Genomic DNA, 15,923 nt, shown 5'->3' with positions numbered 1-15,923 from the left:
TGTTTTTTCTTCCAATTTGGAATTGTGAAGTGTAATTAAAGTTATTTTTAATATTTTGGAGATTGAGCTAAGGCAACTTGACTTATGATGTTATTGTTCTCTATTTAAATGATTTAAATCTAATAAGCCTTTTTTATGTTTCTAATTCTATTTTCACAAAAGGTAAAAGTTCCCCTGTAAGTGGAGGATGGGATACCTCCACCTGGGGCTTAAATTCAAATACAGAACCTCAGAGTCAACCCGTAGCATCTCCTAAAGCAATTACAAAGCCAGTTCGGAGGACTGTTGTTGATGAATCTGAAAGTTTTTTCAGTGCCTTTCTCTCTCCAACGGATGTGCAGCCAATACAGCAGAGTCCAGTGGTGTCTAAGCCTCCCACCAAGTCACAGCGACCTGAAGAAAAAGTCACAAGCAGCCTGCAGGAACCCCGGCAGCCAGGACAGTCAGATATACCTGACTTAACAGAGGCAGAAGTCACAGACTCTTCCCTTCTGGCTCTTCCAGAGGACTTGAAAAACCATCCTGCTTCCTTGGAGAATTTGGAAGTGGAGACTCCAGCAGTTAATGATGAAGTCAAATGTGAAGAAAGCAGGCAGGATGCTGTTGAGATTAAGGTGTCAGCTGTACGTGTGAATGTAGCAGCAGAAAGTACCACTGATGTGAATGCTTCTGTGGAAAGTGCACCCAATAGCCAGTCTCCTGTGGTAGAAGCAAAGGATCTGGTTTTGGATGCTAAGGAACAGAAGCATGAAGATAGACAGAGCAACACTCCCTCCCCTCCTGTCAGTACTTTCTCCTCAGGTACTTCTACTACCAGCGATATTGAAGTTTTGGACCACGAAAGCGTCATCAGTGAGAGCTCAGCAAGTTCAAGACAAGAGGCCACAGACTCAAAGTCAGCTCTCCACTTGATGCAGACCTCCTTTCAACTTTTGTCTGCCTCTGCCTGTACTGACTATAATCGTCTAGATGATTTCCAAAAACTCACAGAGAGTTGCTGCTCCTCTGATGCTTTTGAAAGAATAGACTCATTTAGTGTTCAGTCTTTAGACAGCCGGAGTGTGAGTGAAATAAATTCGGATGATGAATTGTCAGGCAAGGGATATATGTTAGTGCCTATAACAGCTAATTCTTCAACTCCAAAAACTAAGACAGCAGAGGCTATTGAAGGAAAATCTGAAGAAGAAAATGAAACATTAATTGTACCAACTGAAGAAACTGAAATGGAAGAAAGTGGGCGAAGTGCAACTCCTGTGAACTGTGAACAGCCTGACATCTTAGTTTCTTCTGTACAAACTATTGAAGGACATACTGTCCCAGAAAAGGTGACTGGGCGAAGCCAGGATGTTGAAAATCAGGCAGAAGTACCTTCTGAGAAGGAAGATTTTTGCAAGGTAACTAAAATGTGGAAGTTATTTTATATAACATCTTAAGATGAATGATGTATCTTGTATACATTTTTGGTATTGCATAATTTTTGATGTGTCTGAAATAGATGTTTTTGTCCATTTACTATTAAGAACTTTGATACCTGAAGAATATTAAGTTTACGGTTGAAATATCATGGAGAAAAGTACTGGAGGAATAGATTAATATTTCAAAATATGGTTAATAGTTGCCTGACTATACACATTTATACCAGATTGCCTCTTCCATCCAAAATGCTTATTGTATTGGCATTTTTTATGCACATCAAAAAGCATCACATTGGATTGTTTCCTTCCAAAGTTAAACCTCTACCTCTTTCCATGCAAAGGGAGGATTTTGAGACACATCAGTGTGAATTCTCTAGATTTTTTTTTAAATGTCTGAAATTAGTTTTGATATGTTGCTGTGTCTATTAACATATTAAACAGTGATGTTGACATATAAGTGAGAATTGATAAGTCTGTGGATTTGTAGAGATAATCTTAATATCTTAAAGTGCTGTTTACCAGTGTCTCATTATGCCTGACCTTCCCAAAAAATTCTTTATACAGGTAGTGCAAGTAATAGTATTTCCATTTTACAAGTGAAGCTAAAGAGGTTATGACCAGCCCATGATCATGTTCCTAGTAAATATTGGAAGTTAGGAGTCAAACCTAAGTCTTCTCACTCCAATTCCAGATTCTTTCTACTCTGCCATGTTTCTTTTAGAGACAAGAATCCCCAATTTTCTAATAACACTGGCCAATAAATAGGTCATAATAGGAGAAAAGGAAATAAAAAATACAAATGTGGTTTAATCTGTGCTAAAATGTACTGATGCCAATCTTACAGATAACGTATTTCATCTTTTAAATGATAAAAATGAATCCATTGAATAAAACCTGTATGTGATTCTACCTGTACTCTCTGTTGCACATTATTGATGTGCTTCAGTTTGTTTCTGTTACTTGTGACGTAATTAAAAGAACACTTTATCATATATAACAACTTGCACGTGGATAAGAAGAACATAGATTAGAAAGGTAACCATCCAAATTCAAAGGAGAGTGGAAAATCTAATGAAAAGGTCAAAATCTGGGATAGTAGTACATACTTATAATCTCTGCTACTGAGGCATCTGAAGCTTGGGGGTACTGAGCAGTGAGCTAATAATAAATATGTTGAGTGTCTTCCCCATAAGTCTGACTTCACCTTCAGTATGATGAGTTTCTAGGAGGTTATCAGGCTTCTTAAAGAGGTGAGGACTGGCCCAGAACAGAAATGGAGTAAATCTCAAGTTTCCATTCTCAAATACAGTGGGATCCATCATTTTAAGTGACTGCTGTGCTTCCAACTAGTGCCAAATAGGGAGTTCTTATCTTTATGAGAAAAAAAAAAAGTTAAAAATGAATGGAATTTTTTCACAAGCAATAGCAGATTTGATCTCTCCTATTATTTTTGGATGTGATAGTTTAGTTTCTGGTATCTTTGAATGATTCATGTGAATTTAAGTGATGATGTCCCTTAATTGCTGTTTAAAGCTGTTTATTTTACAAATAATTTGAATTCTCTAATTCTGTCAAGTGTGGGAAGATTTGTTGTTATTGATTCCATTAAACACTTATTTCAGCAGTTGGAATTCCCATTTATAAAACACTGCAGAAGATCAGCTGATTGTTTTAATTACTTTCTGGTCATTTAAGGTAGTAAATGATGCTAAATCTATCTCACGCATGAATCATGAAAGAGATTTTGATTTGTATCCTTCAACAGAAAAACAAAGTTGATGTCATTGCCATAACAGAAGGGAAGAATTAATATATTACAGATGTCATTATGACTATTTCGATGTTTCTAGTGACTGACTTATGCTGATATGTTCTAGAGATGATTGTTTCATATTTTTATTTTTTAATACAAATTATCTTTTTGGCAAGGAATTACGTATTGATTATTATATAAGATTATTATACAATGATTAGAATATTTTAATTGTATACTGTATATATAAGTAAAAGTATTAATTTTTCTATATCAATATTTTTATTTAGACAATTGACCTCCTGAATGAAAAATTGGAAAAAAGGGAAACCCAGTTATTAGCTATTAGTAAGGAGAAAGCAGCTCTAGAAGAAGCTTATGATAATTTAAAAGAGTAAGTAATAATACAAATGAAGTATTAGTAGTGACTTACTTTCAAAGTCCACACTTAAAATAGTTGCTGTAATTGCATAAAATACTTCGTATAGTATCCTTTTTCATGACTTTGTCTTTATTTTGACTTTTGCTTTAGTTATACAATGATCTGATGGGTGGTAGTTGATTCCAAAATAATTGATAGGTCTACAATCAATTGTTTTTTGTTCTAAATTAGTTAGCATATCTAAATTTTCCTGCCCTGAAATGTCAGACATTGACTTAGATCATTTTAATTTTTTTTTATTAAAATATTTATTTTCTCTGAAAAGAGAGGCATTTTGCAAGAATTTTTTTTAGTTATGTTATTGATGGTTCCAGGTAATGTTAATAATAAATCTTAACATGTTTGTGAAAATAAACATGCTAAAGTATAGCAGTTTAGAAAAAAATTTTGCATTCTTTTTTTTTTAATTGGAGAAAGCTGAACTCAGTCACATGGGAAATTAGTTTTTAATACTTTTCAGATGTTATAAACTAAATGGTATATTTTCAGTAGTTGGTAAATTTTCTGTGTAAATTATATTAAATTTATGCCATGTAAAGTAGATTTTTTCCTTTAAATTTCATATGCCTTAAAATTTTTTTTTTTACTAACATAGAAACAATGTGACCTTTCAGTTTAAATGTTGAACTAATTATGTCATCTTTCCATAAATGTATAATTGTTCTCATTCTTAAGTAATATTTTGTATGTAGTGAAATGTTTAGAGTCAAAGAAGAAAGCAATAGCATTTCATCCTTGAAAGACGAGTTTACTCAAAGAATTGCAGATGCAGAAAAGAAGGTTCAGTTAGCCTGCAAAGAAAGAGATGCTGCTAAAAAGGTAATTGTTGTTTTGTTAAAATTGTTACAGTAAACTTTTTAGAGACAAAACTTTTGGAGAAAATAGGAATAGTTTTGGAGGTTAGAGCAATGTGAGTTTAAAGGTTTAGTGTTCAGGCTGTTAAACCTCAAATTTTAGGTCATACATGTGCATGAAATTGCAACAATTAATTAGGACTTACTAGAACTTTTCCTCTGCAGAACATAGCTTGTAGGTAAATGGCTTATTAGTAGACAACAGGAATTTACTACTCAAGTACAATATGTGTAAACATTTTAACCAGTTTTAGCTTTTTTGAAGAAAAGCTCTATGTAAATGTAAATCAACTTTACTTTAGCTTCTTTTATACAAGAATTTATGTATTTGCTTGGCTTAAGTACTTATTTAAAAAAAAATCAGTCTTATAATTGTAGAAAGGAGCCTCAAAGGTGTCATAATTCAGTTTCTTAATTTTATAGGTAAGATCAGGAGAGGTGGACTTGATTCAGGTCACCCTCCTAATTAGTGGCAGAGTTGAGACTGGGGGGATTCAGCTGCCTTTCATCTGGTGATGAACTATCTCAGGATTGCTTTGAATCTTTAGTGGGTCTGTGTTTTATGAAGAAAATTCAGTCACTGGTAATTCATTGTAAAGTAACATGCATTTGAGCTTTATTTTGTTTATAAAAAGAGGGAAGGGACTGGCCCTCTGATTTTGCTGGCATAGGGAGCCTCAGGAAGAGGACATACTCATCTGATTCAGATTGGTATCTCTGTGGCTTTTATTCTTAAAGAATTGCCAGGTGAAATGTCCCTCAGCCAGGATGCTCAGAGGCAGACCTATAACTTCCGATGTGTCTGGTTCAAAAGCCTGTTCTCTGCCACTCCTGAAGACTGGCTGCCCTCTTGTGCAAGTGCAGAAACTAATCTTGGGAAGAAAATCAAAGAAGCTGAGATGTTCAATTTGAAAAGTCTTTCAGATGTATAGTTAAGAGAGAAACTCTTACAGTTTCTCACATTTGGGATTCAATGACAGTTTATTCAGGAGACATGCTTATTAAGTATTTGTTGTCCTGGGCCCTGTAATAGGTGCTGGAAACAGAAATGGAGCAGGCCTGTGTCTTGGGGATCTTTAATTCCCGAGAGATTCTTGCTTGTCCTTTGTTCTCGAAGAGGACCATGGTATCGGGCAGGGGATGCCATGACATACAAGTGAATTGGGATAGGAGGGATGTACAAAATCATCTGTCTCACTTTCCCCCTCCTCTTCAGAGCCAGCTGGGTCCAGTGGCCACTGGAGATGCTTCTGGATGCAGTCAAATCTTTTTCAAGCTCAGGTCTTCAACAGTTCTGGGTGTATAAGGAAAGAAAGGAAGTGGTGGTACCTGAGCATCCTGGAAGGAAGTTAGGGATTCTGAGAGGCGATATGGGGGAAGGTGTGTCAAAGATGGTTAATGTCTGCTTTTTTAGTTTTTGCATTTGATACAGCTTTCAAGGCTTTTTCCTTCTATTTAGCTTGGGAGAATATAAGTTATTTTGAACAAATTTATAGTTTCTTAGGTAAATTTGAAATATATTTAATTGCCCTGATATTGCTTTTGGAAAAAAAAAAAGTATTTTGAAGGAAAGTGGTCATTTAAAAAATACATATAGATGATATTTTATTTTTAGGAAGTAAAAACTGTAAAAGAAGAACTTGCAACTAGATTAAATTGTAATGAAACGGCAGAACTTTTGAAAGAGAAAGATGAGCAAATAAAAGGATTAATGGAAGAAGGTGGGTATGTTCAATATGTTCATCTGACTTACATTACTCTTAAATTGTGAAAAGGAAAATTCCTAATTGGCATGCGATCAGTCACTTTTTCCCATTAGAGATTTTTGAAACCCGGGAGATCTGGGCAAGAGAATTAGATGTCATAGTATATAGTTTGCAGAGAAAGTTGAATGTTAAGAGATGCACAGAAGTAGAGCAATATTCAGTCTTCTTTGTTTTTTATTCCTAGAGGACTGACAATATAATTCTCCAAAGAATAAACTGCCTTTTGAAGAACAAAAGTTTATATGAAAAAGCTACGTAGTAGTTTAAGCCCTGGCATACGAGCAAAGATTTTTGGGATATTATTTCTGCGATGCTTTCCAGTCAGCTATGTGTCACAGGGAAGAGAGTACTGGACTTAGAGTTAGGAAGACCTGATAGGGCAAGTCACTGAACCTCTATTTGGTTTCATTTTCTCATCTGTAAAATGGAGATAATACTAGCACCTCCTTTCGAAGGTGATTGTGAGCATCATGTGAAATATTTGTAAAATGCTTTGCTAAACCTTAACACTAAGACCATCTTCCCTCCTCCCCTCCCCCCAAAAAAACCTCGTGTTTTTATCTAATTCATTTTCACAGTTGCGTTTTGACAATGTGTTTCAATTCCTTTCATTTCTTACATATAATTATTTTTCAAAACTACATTTCTTTACAATTATGTAGAAATTTTTGGTAACACTGGGATGAAATTAAAGGCTTGTGACAGGATAATTTGTTCTAAATAGAAATTCTGAAACTAGAATGTGTCCAAAGTGGACTTTGACCACTGCAACTTCTTAATAAAGGAGTGATGGACGTTTGGTGGACCCTGATGACACCTTGGCTCCTTAAACGAAAAGATGGAGGAGGTTTAAAAAGTCATATATAAAAGCCATTTTTTTTTGAGTTGATAGCAAATGTAGACATATTATTTATCTCTTAACTCAGTGCTTCAGAGGTGGATCTTGGGTCCGTAAGTCTTAGATTGAGAGCTAGAAGGGAACCAAGAAGTCATCTAGCCAAACTCCCTTCTTTTACTGATTTGGAAATGGACCCTGAGTCAACAGATCACTTGCCCCTAGTCTCACAAGTTTTAAGTAGCAGATCCAGAATGCAATCTCAGGTTCACTGACTTCGAACCCATCATTCTTTCCACTGTACCATGTTGTTCGAAAGACAGGATAGGGAGTCTAGGAGATCTGGATTAAAAATCCTGATTTGAGATTTATGATGATAGGTGAATCATTTAATATCCCTGGGCCTGAGTTTTCCATTCTACATTGTTTATAAGATAATAATAAAGATAGTCTTATCACCAACTGCCTCATAGGGTTACTGGAAAAAGTTTTTGTAACTTTTAAAACACTATATAAATGGGTTATCAATGCTTAAGCTTATTCCTGTTTGAAAATTTTTGTGTTGCCCTAACCTGAAGCTCTGCTAGTCATAAAGTATAATAGATTTGTGAGGGACCTCATTTTATTATTGAAAAACTAAGACCCAGAGAAGTCAGCTCAATTCTCTCAAATCACAAGAGACAGTGACAGATTCATAACCAGGACTATGTACACTAGATGAGTTTTGGAGACTCTTCATTGTTGTGCACTTAAACTTTTTTCCTTTTCTTTTTAGGAGAAAAACTTTCCAAGCAGCAGCTGCATAATTCTAACATTATTAAGAAGTTAAGAACTAAAGAGAAAGAAAATGAAAACATTAGTGCAAAGCAGAGTAAGAAGATTAAAGATCTAGAAGAGGAATTGCAGCATTTAAAGCAGGTAGTGATGTTGATTGGCAAAGATGTGTCTTTTGTTCAGATTGGACTTCAGAAGAACAGTAATGGAAGACGAGATTCACCAGGGAGTTAGTGGGTTTCAGCTGGGAAGTGTATGTGCAGATTTAAAAATGAGATTCTCTGTAATTAACATTTAAGACTTTTCTTCGTTGTAATTTGAGATTATTTACTGACCTTTTAATGTAGGTTCTTGATGGCAAAGAGGAGATTGAAAAACAACATAGAGAAAGCATTAAAAAACTTAGCTCTGTAGTGGAACGACAAGAAAAGGATCTTGGCCGACTTCAAATAGACATGGATGAACTAGGGGAAAAAAACCGAAGTGCTCAGGCGGCCCTGGATAGTGCCTATAAGTAAGAAATCTGCACCCATTCACTCCTGCATTTGACTTGTAGGTGTCCCTGACTGCCTGTTTTCTTTTGGAAGCCTTTCACTGTCCTTTAAGGGGGTGGGGGGTGGGGAATGTAGATGCTATCCCTTTGTTAATTGTCTTCAGTTTTTTCTGTTTATACCTGGAGCATTCATAACAGTTACCATCTTGCCTCTTCCATTGGTATGAGCTCCCTAAGTGCATGGATTATGTCCTGTCTTACTTCGTGTTCTTGGCACTTAGCACAGGGCCTGGGACATAGCAGGTGCTAGAAGCTAGGTGACCAGCTGCCTTATTTAATAACCCTCGCAGCAGAACATTTTATAAAGCCATGGTTCTCAGCATTTGATTACTAGGTGCTTCTTCTATAAAACTGCTCTCTTCATAAGTGCTTGATGCTCTTTGAGAGGGATAAGATGTGTCCATTTAGGGGTAAGATGTGTCCATTTCAGGCCTTTTGATACATTTGACATATTTTGGGTTTGTAGTATGACAGGATATGTTTTACTAATAAAAAAAATATACTTTAGAGAGCTTGCAGATCTTCACAAAGCTAATGCCCTGAAGGACACAGAGGCACATGAGGCATCTTTAAGTCGAGAAATGAAAGTTAAAGAAGAACTGTGTTTAGCCCTTGAGAAGGCACAGGAAGAGGCTCATCAACAGCAGGAAGCATTAGCAATTCAAGTAAGTTTTAAATGAATAGAACAATCTTATAATTCTGTGATGTTTTTAAATATTAAGAATCTTGTTGAGTAGCTTGACCCAAATAGCTTGAACCGAACCTCCAAATAGTGAAATTATTGTACTTCACAATTCATTGGGACCTATCAAGTATTTTTAGTAGTGCTGAGTTAATACCAACTTGACGGACTGAAATGTTTGCTAATTGCAAAACGAAAAAACAAAATTAAGTATTCTTTCTTTGTAGGTTTAATAACTATTTAGAGATAAGCTCATCCTGAGCATTTAAATAAGCCCTTTCTTCACTTACACAGTTATCATCTTAAAATAAATTGTTAAAATAACAATTAATAAATGTTTGTTGAGTGAATAATGATATTAATGCATATAAGAGAGCAAATTAAAAATATAGTACTTGAAATGTGAAAGATGAAGCAAATAGCATCTTTAAGTAATTCAAATGCCAAAATGTTTGGATTATTGATCGATTCTAACCTTTTTCCTTTGATGTAGGTGGGAGACCTTAGATTGGCTTTGCAGCGGGCAGAACAAGCTGCTGCCAGAAAGGAAGATTATTTACGTCATGAAATCAGTGAACTTCAACAGGTACTATGGAGAAGAGTTTTTGTAGATAACCATTCACATCTAAGAGTTTTCCTTTTATTCTTCCCCTTTATAATGAAAAAGAAATGTCTTAGAAAGGTAAAAATGACTGAGGTCACATACCTCACAGTGGTTGACCTAGCAAATTCACCTGGTCCTTTGATTCCAATTTCAGAACACCTAATGCTCTGCTTCTTTTAAAAATTTTAGTTTTTCTCATCTTAAACACTAAATTTGAAAAAGAGTATTTTCATGAAGTAGAACACAGAAAGAAAATTGCAAATGAACCCATGAATCTCTCTCCATACCACTTGCTCTTTAAAAAAAAGTATATAACAATTCAATAGATTACTTTCAAAAACTCCTGTGTTAGTCCATGCTTTCTTTTGGACTTCATTCTGTTTTTCTGCATTTAAAAAAAAAAGTTTCATTGACTTATTTTTCTTTTTCTTTTATTTAAATCGCCATAGTTACTCTCCCTAATTAAAAATAGAAGAAAAATTATATAACAAAAAGCAGTCGAGCAAAAAAAAAAAAAAAAATCTACACAATAGCCGTGTCAAAAAATATACTTCATTCTGTACCATGAATCCATCAGCAGTCCTTTAGGTGGATAATATCTAATCATAGTCTCTCTGTAAATGAGATTGTTCATTGCTTTCATTAGAGTTCTTAAATCATTGTCATTTTTCTTTATAATGTTGTCATCTAAATTATTCTGCTTCTGCTCACTTTTAATCAAGCTATACTTCCCAGAATTCTTTGAATTCACCTCTTCTGTTATTTCTTAAGTGCAATAATATTCCATTACTTTCATATTAAAATTTGTTCATCCATTCCCTGATTAAAGCACAATCCCAGTTTTCAGTCCTTTGGCTCCCTCCCCACCCCCACCCCCCTTTAAGGAAATTTTTATTTCCTTCTATTCATTCCAGAAATATTCCTTCTTTCTGTATCCTTGTCTGTTTTTCAGTGTATTTTCTACACCAAGCTCAGTATCTTTGTGTTCAATCTTGTTTGTTCCCTTTAGGTAAAAATAAAGTTCATCTGGTGCTTTTTCCCCTCCTCCTTCTCATAGAGTGCAACATGAGATCTACCCTGTTCTTTCTATACTAATATATTTTTCTTTTGTCTTCCCTATCTTTCCTTTTATAAAACTCCTAGAATTGGAACCAAAGCACCCCAGGCCATCTTTTTTTTTTTTTTATTTTACTAACTAACCTTTGAAAACATTAAAGTTTTAATGGTACACTTGTTTCTTCTATACTTAATAGAATGTTAACATTGCTTTATCTTTCAGGTTTTTTAAATTGCTGAAATAAATATTTCTTTCTAACTTTCTCTTGACTTTCTGTTATACTATAGTTCTCTTTTATTGTCCTGACTCAGTTTCTCTAATTATCCTAACCCAGTCCTGACTCAGTTTCTCTAATTGTTCTGCCTCAATTTATAATTGGTCTGCTTAACTCTGCTCAACCACCCCTCCCTCCTAATCATGATGATCCAGATAAGGAGAAAGACCTTCTATCTTAGGCATCATCAGAATGTTGGGTGCTTCTCCCCACTCTGTAATCCCTCATGCCTCCCCTCACCCTGTCAGAACCGGATTGTCAGAGTCTCGTTCCCTCTCTCAGCATCCTGACTCTGCCCCTGCCTTGCTCTACCCCCCTGAGTCTGAGCCATGTGTATATATGTCATTGAGAACTCACATTGTTTGCTGGATTCTTGGAGACGATAGTCTCATTCAGCCCTGGGACCAAACCATGGATCCATTTGATCCCAGTATATCTCTCCCTTTTAAATAAATTATTAAATACTCTTTAATCTCTATCTTGCCTCAGTTTCTCTGGCATTACATTTCAAGAATATTTGCTTTTCAGAGTTCCTATTCAGTTCTGTTCCATTTGATCAAGAATTCTTGAAACTCCTTTATTCCATTAAATATCCATTTCCCTCTGTAGGATTATGTGTTCATATCTGCAGAATTAATTATACTTGATTGTCAGTTTATATCTTGAGTCCTTTGGATTAGTGTTGTCCAAGATCTCTAGTTATAATTGAAACTGAGCCCATCTGTGATTCCTTGTATTTTTTCTGAGATAGGGAAGCTCTGGATTTTAGCTTTTAGTATAATCTATACTAAAGATTTATGTAGGTTGATGCTTTTGATTACCTTCTCCTGATGTTTTCTGTTTTCTAGGCTTTTCTGATACTTTCCCCTGGATCTCTTCTGTATTCCTTCTTAATTCCTTCTTTAATCTTTGTTGGATTTTCTGGTCTTGCTCATTAGCTAATGCCCTAAGACTTTATTCTGGACTCTTCTTGATTTCCTTTCTCTTTTCTTCCTCTTCTTTACTGATCTCATTAGTTTCTATGAATTCAGGTATCATCTTTATGCAGATAATTCCCAGATCTCTATATAGTGCCTAACTCTCCTAAGCTTCAGTTTTATATCTTTAGCTGCCTCTTGGATATCCCATCTCAAACTCAACATGCTTTATAAAAACAGAGCATTATCACAGGACAGCTAGATGGTACAGTGGATAGAATATGAGCCCTGAAGTTAGCAGGACTTGAATTTAAATCAGTTCTCAGACACTTAACATTTCCTAGCTGTGTGACTCTAAGCAAGTCACTTAATTCCAGTTGCCTCAGCAGACAAAACAACACAACAACAAAAGCATTATCTTTTCCCCTCAACCCTCTCTTCATCCTATACTTCTTATTACTGTGGAGGGCAATCATCCTCCACCCATTACCCAGTCTTGCAGCTTCAACATCATCTTCATCTGCTCACTCTCCCAATATATCCAATTCTTGTCAGACCTTGCCTTTTTTCACTTAGATTTCTTAGCTTCCTTGGGTTTCTTGTACTCAGATTGAAACCTACCTTTTACAGAAGGCTTTCCCAGTCCCTTCTGTAAATAGTCCCCTCTCTTTAAGATTACATTTCATTTTATACCATATGTTTTTCAGCTACCTCACTATATTTGTATGTTGTTTCCCGTTAGATTTCTGAACTTGTTGGAACCAGGATCTGTGTTTTGGTTTTTCTTTGTATCCCTAGTATTTAGATAGTGCCTGGCATATAATAACACTTTTTAAATACTTGTTGACTTATTGTATTCTTTTGATTTTTATTTAACCTCTCTGAATAGTTTTTACTTATTATTTGTTGAGAGATATTTATGCATTTTAAAAAATCATGGTGTAGAGGGATTTTGATGATTCTTAAATGACCTCTTCTTGATTCGATTTGTTTTGGATAGCAGATCCCTTACATTTTCTTTTATTTCTGTGGATTCCAAAATGTTATCTAACTAAATAAGGAAAAAGCTAAGTGGCAAAATGGAGAAAAAATAGGATTCTAATGAAAAGAGAATTAACATCATGTGCCATGTTTTTATTGATATGGGAATTCCAGGGATGCAGATCATAATCTGTCTTAAATCCTAGAGTTTTAGATTTCATTCTAATAATTCTTGCTATCTCATAGAACCATTAATTTCTGTTTTATCTATTCCAGTTTCAGGAAATCCATTACTTTTGGGGTAACGTTTGCCACTTTTTTTCTTAAGCTATTTAGTTTTTCAATTTTTTTTTCCTGAAAAATTATTACTTTTTTTTTCTTTTAATGTTCTGCTTCATTTTTTTCTAAGTATTCTTGTCCTGGAAAATCCATTAATTCTTTTTTTTTTTTTTTTTTGCTGAGGCAATTGGAATTAAGTGACTTGCCCAGGATCACACATCTAGGAAGTGTTAAGTGTCTGAGGCCAGATATGAACTCAGATTCTCCTGATTTGAGGGCTCGTGCTCTATTCACTGTGCCACCTAGTTGCCCTCATTAATTCTTTTAGTCTTTGCTTATAGCTGTCATGGAGTTGTTTTCTCCTTTTAGGCTGGAATTTTGGATATTAACAGAATCTACAGAAAGTCATGGTGTATTCTGTTTACTCATCTCTCCATCCTTGTTTCTTGAATTGGGAATTTGGTCACAAATTGATGTTCATTTAGTTGTGATGGGGTTGCTGATGATTGGTTGTTCCTGACCTAGGTCTTACTGTTTTCAACTCTACCACTTGGGTATATTTGTGCTAAAAGTGCCAGTTGGTTTTAGATGCCCATGAATCTTTGAACTTTGGATGCTTGGTTTTTCAGGGGTCTTTCTGGCATCTCAGCACAGAGTACTTGGACCCTTGGAGTCCTTAAGCCTGTTTTTGTTTTTTTTTAAATCTTAGTACTAATGCTCTTTCTGAGAATCACGCTAGCACTTTCATCTGGGAGAAGTCCTCTTACTCATTTTGGCTAAAATGATAGATGTTTCTGGCTGGAAGACTGCTCTTTGTGGCTCCTTTTTAAATAGATTTCAGGCAGTATTTTTGGAATGAAGAATAGTTTATAATACCATGTCTTCTGGTGTTAATATGAACCAAAGGATGTTAGCTTTTCTAAAAAATTTAAATTGGGTGGTTATATTTTAAGTTCTGAATCATCTCCTTCCTTCCCTCTCTACCCCATACTAGAGAGGGCCAGCATTTGATAGAGATATATATTTATATGTCTATATTTATATATGTATACCTACGTCTATATTTATCTATATAGATAGAGATAGATGTAAAACTATGCCATGCATACCTGTGTTTTCTCTAGAAGTGCATGCCATCTTAAGTCCTTTGTACTTGATTAGAATATTTATAAAACTCAGAATAGCTTCTTCTCACAGTTATTCTTTAAATACTATTGCTGTTATTCTTGGTTCTGCTCATTTCACTTTTCATTATTTCATGCAAATATCTTTTTTTCCTGAGGCAGTCGGGGTTAAGTGACTTGTCCAGTGTCACACAGCTAGGAAGTGTTAAGTATCTGAGGCCATATTTGAACTTGGGTCCTCCTGACTTCAGGACTGATGCTCTATCCACTGCGTCACCTAGCTGCCCCTCCGTATTTTTTAAAATGAACTTGCTCATCATATAGCACATAGTGTTCTCTCAGGTCTTAGCTGTCTTTTAAAATAAATCTCAGAAAACATTGTTTTAGAAGAAATGGCTATATACCCCGCAGAATTTTTAGTATAAATATTTTAACATGCAAATAAGCTGCTTTATCTGTAATTATCAACATTGCATTATTCACTCTATATGTCTTATTGCCCATCCTTTTGTAGGTTGTTTGTTTGAACATTCCATATTAGATAGATGTAGTAAAGGTGAAACTCAGGTTAGTTCATCTTTCTGTCTCTGTAAACCTAAATAAAAGATGTAGATGAGGAGATATGACTATATTTCATTAGCAAACATATTAAATATCTGTGTTATGTCTGGAGGTTTTTACTACTAGATGGTGTCCTAGTTGACAGTGGGATAGCAAATAGCTCGATAATCAAAGCAGTGCTCATTCTCATGAAACTTAAAGTCCAGTAAGTGGGATGGAGACAGACTCACAAACACATACTTGCACACATCCTTGATGCAGACTAGAGTTTGATAAAAATAAATGAATAAGTAACTCATACGTCAGAGTCAGTTTGTTAAGCTGAGAGGTACAAAAAAAACTTAGGAAATCCAAGGAAGGCAAGAATATCATTATCAAGTGTGGGAAAACAGGAAAGGAAAAGATCTATTTGGCAGTTTAACTGAATTTTGAAGGATGGATAGGAGTTAAACAAGTACATGTGAAATGGAAGGTTATTTCAGCTATTTCAGCTATAGGGATTAGTGAGAATGTGGCCTTTCCAGTCTCATGTCCTATTGGCACCTCAAACATAATGAACCCCCTACTCCCAAATAGCTCATCATTCCCCCTTACTCCTCAAACCCCACTTTCTTCTCTTTAGCAGGTTCCACGATCCTCCTTTATTTCTCATTTTCTCTCCACCCAACTAGAGAAGTAGTTGCTAAGTCTCTCTGATTTTTGCCCTCCTCATCTCTCAACTAAACTTTTGAAGTAACTCTTTACGTGCATTCTCTTCCTGGCCGCCGGTGTGCCCAGAGTACCTTTTGGACCTTGTCAGGCCCCTGATCACTGACTGCTGGCTCCATTCCTGCTAGGATATCCTTGGTTTGGCCTTTTAGAGCCTGGCAGGAAGCCCCTCTCTCCAGCCTTCTGGCTTTTCATTCCTTACTACAGACTCTTCTCCAGAACTGAGGGCTTCTTGCTTTTGACACAAGTGTGTGTCTTTTCTCTTCATGATTTTTCCTGGTCTTCCTCCCCTGGGATGTGCACGCTGGTCTCCTTCACTCTCTAGGATCTCTAGTCTTCTGTGC

At 35.5% G+C, this 15,923-nt stretch overlaps 1 protein-coding gene across 1 annotated transcript in view; it reads left to right on the top strand.

The window, feature by feature from the left end:
- TMF1 (TATA element modulatory factor 1) overlaps nucleotides 1-15,923 on the top strand; it is a 28,619-nt gene that overhangs the window by 1,968 nt on the left and 10,728 nt on the right. The window contains exons 2-9 of the mRNA XM_031953771.1: nucleotides 163-1,394; nucleotides 3,459-3,562; nucleotides 4,303-4,429; nucleotides 6,080-6,185; nucleotides 7,841-7,983; nucleotides 8,187-8,353; nucleotides 8,901-9,057; nucleotides 9,568-9,660. Coding sequence (XP_031809631.1) covers nucleotides 163-1,394; nucleotides 3,459-3,562; nucleotides 4,303-4,429; nucleotides 6,080-6,185; nucleotides 7,841-7,983; nucleotides 8,187-8,353; nucleotides 8,901-9,057; nucleotides 9,568-9,660 — 2,129 coding nt within the window. The remainder of the gene's footprint in view (nucleotides 1-162; nucleotides 1,395-3,458; nucleotides 3,563-4,302; nucleotides 4,430-6,079; nucleotides 6,186-7,840; nucleotides 7,984-8,186; nucleotides 8,354-8,900; nucleotides 9,058-9,567; nucleotides 9,661-15,923) is intronic.

The sequence above is a fragment of the Sarcophilus harrisii genome, chromosome 1 (assembly GCF_902635505.1).
Source record: "Sarcophilus harrisii chromosome 1, mSarHar1.11, whole genome shotgun sequence".
In the NCBI taxonomy this organism is placed as follows: domain Eukaryota; kingdom Metazoa; phylum Chordata; class Mammalia; order Dasyuromorphia; family Dasyuridae; genus Sarcophilus; species Sarcophilus harrisii.
Note: the sequence above shows the minus strand (reverse complement) of the source record. Positions and strands in the feature narration are given on the sequence as shown.